We start from the raw sequence: 4870 nt of genomic DNA, 5'->3' as shown, positions 1-4870 counted from the left end.
TGTAGACACTCCTATTTGTGGTGTCCTGGTCACAAATAACGAATTTGGGAATAAATCCTGAATCCTTTAATTTTGACAGGCAGTCCAAAATCATTTTCTGTAAAATTTCTGACTTTATGCTTTTCCTAAAGAAAAAGTAGCCTAAAGTTTGCTTCCAATTGGAAGCTAGTCCCCTGGCCATAAAAACCATGGCATATTGGGCAATTTCTCTAGATCTCCCATATTCACCAAGGTCTTCATACCCTTGCATTTTATCATTTGATACGTCATAATAGAGGCCAGACTTTATAGAAATAGCATCAAACACGATGCCACAAATGCGCTCTTGTTTTGTCATAGTAGCTCCCTTCTTTTCAAGAACCATGAAAAAGGATTTATTCCATCCTGCAGAAAAAGAAATGCTCTTCAACCAAAATCTCAGCATTCTAGGTGTTGGGAGGATAAAAAGCTGAGAAAGCAATTTGTATGCTCGAGCACTTTTAAAATACAAAGCGAGGGCAAAAGCTCTCTGAGCATTTGAGTATCTTCTTCCCATTTTTGGCACATTTGCCATTTTAAGTTGGGTGCTGAAAAAATCTAAATCATGACCACTGAGATATTTAGAAGCATGCTTTATAATACCTGAGGGCAAAGAACATTTTTTACAGTCAGTACCTGATGTCTTAACACTTTTTAATTTTTTCAATAATCTATTTGTTCTAGTTCTGTACCGATGCAGCAAAGTTGTTGTCTTTGTTTGTGATATTTTTCTACGACAATGACCATCTGAAATAGTTATCATATATATTATTTTTTTTTATAAATAACAATGTTGCACCATGATGTGTGATTCATTAGTATTTCAGATCCCTATCTATATCATAATTCCTATATATATATATAATTATTGACTTAAATTGTGATATAAATATACAATATATAAGTGAGGGATAGGAATATGCTGGAAATTTAAAATCATTAATTATGCATTATAATTACCAAAAAATATACATAAAGCAATCTATCCATTCATAATATATTTGAAATAAGCTTCATATGTAATTCTATATAAAAGTTAGCTGAAACATATTAATGGGTATTCCCATATTGAAATGTTTAAAGATTTGATACTTACTGGATGATGCACTCCTATCATCTGAGATGTTGAGCTCTGGAATTGTGTGCTCATGTTCTTGGTTGCAACAATCTGTGTGATAGACAAAGGTATATCTATATTATTTATACTATATATGTATCAAACAACACCAAAATTCTAAGATAATTTTATATCAAATAACTTGATAACCTGTATGTTAATCTATGTCTTCACAAGACATTTATTATAAGAATGAAGCATATTTAGTGCCCATCTGTGTTAACAGAAAGAGGTTTTGAACAATCAAATACAATGTAAATTCACAGGCTTAATCATTTGGACTTACCAGAAAATACACTCCTAAAAGCTGATGCTGTGCCTGCATCATCATTTCTTTCCTCTGCAATAATATCTTCATGTTCTTGGTTGAAAGAATCTGTGTAGGAGACAAAGATAAATACATTCATCGAACAAAATCTCTGTCCCTTTTAGTTGCCTTCTTTATTTGCAGTTTCTACATTTATGGCATTCTTTCTTCCCCTATCACAGGGATAAAATCAGAAACATAACTTGAAGAATTTGGATAGAAAGCTGGAAGAAAGAATGTCAGAGATTTCAAAGTGGCTAGAAGACTAAAGAGACCAAGATTACAGATTACCCTATATATTATGAGTTAAACAAACAAAATCAAAACCTTAATCTATTTGATGATTTATATGTAAATCAATGTCTTCAAAGGACATTTCATATCAGCATTATAAATATCTATTACTTCGCTCTGTTAACAGAATAATGTTATTGACCAAACAAACACAGTGCATAGGTTAAAACATATGAACTTACCAGAAGATGTACTTCTAAAATCTGAAACTCTGCCTCTATCATCAGTGATGTTGCATTGTGAAACAGTGTCTTCTTGCTTTTTGTTGGAGGAACCTGTAAATAAACAGTCATATATTATAACTGCAATTAAAAATCTAACTCACACTAATAGAAATACAACACAAGACATAGATCTTTCTGTTATATTCAACATTGTGTATACACATTATGCTTAGGTATATGGTAAAGTTAATTTCTTGATAATTTTATTCATACTAATCACATTATTTTAAACATGAAAACAATTAATATTCACCAACCCTCACCATGAATATTATGAAGAATCTTTCTTGGTGATGGATATTTGAAATCTGGTGCAATTTCTGACCCATATTGTGGAGACGTACATAGAGAACCTAAGTTAGTACAAAAAATTAAATATACATATTTATATATAAATATACATATATACATACACACACCCAATATATGCACAGTACCTTCTATTATTCTCAAGTGCAAAAATATTTTACAAAGTCAAATAAATATATTTCTTACCAAATTGTTGCTCATATGTAAAATGTAATGTAGTGGAATCATATTGGGGCATTACATCTATATTCTCTGTAGACAAATAAAACAAATTCAATTATTATATCAAATGGTTTTAAAGAGGTTATTTAATTTCATATATAAATTTATGCATACATATATTCATGTGTAGATATACATATGTATATACATTTAAAATATGTATACATATATATATATATATATATATATATATATATATATATATATATATATATATATATATATATATATATATATATATACATTCACACACACACATCTATATCTATATCTAATTCTATATCTATATCTATATATATATATACATAATATAAGGTAAAGCTTTACAAAATGACCGTGCCATTCTCCTGCCATAAATACTTGGGCAAGATATGTTCTCTTTAGTGGGAGTAGGGGCCAGCATTACAGGTGGCAAAGCCCGTTGTTAAATTAGGAAAGCCATAAATAAAATAACAATGGATTTGATGATGTCCTTTACATAGCATAGCTTTAAAACTTAACCTTGTTTGTACATTAATATACATATACACACAAACACAGCATTCCTTTAATTTACCAGAATAAGAGGCAAATTCTGACTGATCTTCGTCATTAATTGATGGGGGAAGAACATCCATATTTCCATCACCTGGAAAATTATAAATAGATCAATGTCAAAAACTATAATTCAATTCACATTATTTGCTCAGGAAATCAACAAGTAATGGTATACATCACGACCTATATATTGATGGATTCATATAAAAGGTAATATAATTTAATACAAACCCAAAAATGTGTCAGGACATGCATCCCATCTCAACCTAGAGCTGTTTTTGCCTTGGACATAATTTGCCCCAGAGAAATGTAGCGAGCACAAACGATTACTTCTTATTATTTGGTCTAAGTTTTTTTCTCTGAGCGGCTCATGTCTCAAGGCATTAATCCACTCAAGGGCTCTGCAAAATATGCACTTTGTAAAAATAAAAACTCTCGCCATGCCATGGACCTAAAATTGCGAAAAGTTGACATGATATATCTCTTTATTAATCGTCAATTACTAAATAATACACTTTTCCTATAAATTCTCACCTTTTCTTGTTCTTCGGAAATGTGTGAAAAGACAATTCTGGCCGTTCATGTTTTGTGACATGGCACACGACACATGGTATACCCTTTGAAACCATTTTGCATAAAAAGTGAAGTTTCATAAAGGTAAACAAACAGACGACACAACTTGGACACAACGCCATCTATTGTTCAGATATCACACTAGCAGCTGATCGTTGGTGCTCACAGCCCTTTTGGAAGCTTTCCTATCTTTCATATATAGTCTTTGCTTGAAATAAACCAACATATTTTTACAAGTTACAGAACCAGGAATGTTTACATACTTTACCTGCTGATGTAGGCAAGTTGAGTGTCGGAAGAGCTCCATCCTTAAACCGGATTTGGCTCTTGGGTACTGGTTTGCCAAGGAGCTCGTATTTGATATTCCTCTTGAAGGCAGTTGACTCGAAATGTAAGCTGCAAATCCTTGCATTGTCAGTATTGATTTTATCCCGTCTTCTGCAGAGGCGCAACCACTTGGCACGCTGTTCTTTATCTTTGGGAAAACGAAAAAAAGAAAGATCTTCCTTTTTTTCGTAGGACGAATAGCAATCATACACAGCACAGTTGCTTGGCATACTTCACTATTTTCTGTCCACTAGTCTTATATTCACAACACTACATTCTATAATTCAGCACTAATATGAAAGCCAGTTGCATGTACAATATAGAGTAAAAGAGGATGCTTTTGCTTCATCTATTTAGAACTTCAGGATCAATGAGCCATTTCTGGGCTTCATGAGGTTACGTGAACATATTTTTGCTCAACCTTAATTCTTCGAAGTCACGTCTTACACAAATATCGTTCCAAAGATTTAAGATTTCTCTTATATGCATCTGCCTCAAAGTGCAGACTTTTTTCTTTAGAAAATCTACAGAAAGTCACGCTTCTATTTTTGCGACCAGAATTACAGCTGGACATAGTACAAGTAATAGACATGACTGATAAATAATGGTCTGCGGAAAAAAAATGTGCTTTTACATATCCCTGTTTTTATGTGTGATTAATTTTGAAATTTCTGAAAATGTTTGAAATTCAATGCAATCTATAATTTTCAATCAATTGCTTTGAAAAAAAAAATCCATTGATGTCTATCACATATGTCTAAAAATTGCCAAAGAATTTTTTTTCTTACTTTGTTTCTTAGAAAAAAATAAAAAAATTACACTTCTGATTTTCAGCTCTTTATAATTCCATTATCTAAAAAAAAAAAAAAAAAAAAAAAAAAAAAAAAAAAAAAACTGGTTATAAAATAGCCTTTTTGTTGTTCTTTCAAATGATACTAAGCA

At 31.4% G+C, this 4870-nt stretch overlaps 1 protein-coding gene across 8 annotated transcripts in view; it reads right to left on the bottom strand.

Moving 5' to 3' along the window:
• LOC122243317 (uncharacterized) overlaps positions 1 to 4655 on the bottom strand; it is an 18004-nt gene extending 13349 nt beyond the window's left edge. Inside the window, exons 1-9 of one of the 8 annotated variants that reach the window (XM_086541981.1) lie at positions 3865 to 4586; positions 3260 to 3429; positions 3048 to 3119; positions 2456 to 2521; positions 2224 to 2313; positions 1919 to 2011; positions 1422 to 1511; positions 1115 to 1186; positions 655 to 765 (exon numbers count right to left, since the gene is read on the bottom strand). In XM_086541981.1, the coding sequence (XP_086398107.1) occupies positions 655 to 765; positions 1115 to 1186; positions 1422 to 1511; positions 1919 to 2011; positions 2224 to 2313; positions 2456 to 2521; positions 3048 to 3119; positions 3260 to 3429; positions 3865 to 4136 (1036 nt within the window). In that variant the 5' untranslated portion in view covers positions 4137 to 4586. Of the gene's footprint in view, positions 1 to 654; positions 766 to 1114; positions 1187 to 1421; positions 1512 to 1918; positions 2012 to 2223; positions 2314 to 2455; positions 2522 to 3047; positions 3120 to 3259; positions 3430 to 3562; positions 3786 to 3864 lie in introns of those variants that run through there. The other 7 variants (XM_043000841.2, XM_086541983.1, XM_086541979.1 and 4 more) reach the window with 7 other exon arrangements.
• Positions 4656 to 4870: the final 215 nt, after the last annotated feature.

Source organism: Penaeus japonicus, unplaced genomic scaffold (assembly GCF_977035675.1).
Source record: "Penaeus japonicus unplaced genomic scaffold, GWHDUDI00000001_assembly GWHDUDI00000011, whole genome shotgun sequence".
Classification (NCBI taxonomy): domain Eukaryota; kingdom Metazoa; phylum Arthropoda; class Malacostraca; order Decapoda; family Penaeidae; genus Penaeus; species Penaeus japonicus.
The sequence above is the reverse complement of the archived record's forward strand: the minus strand, read 5'-3'. Positions and strand labels throughout refer to the sequence as shown.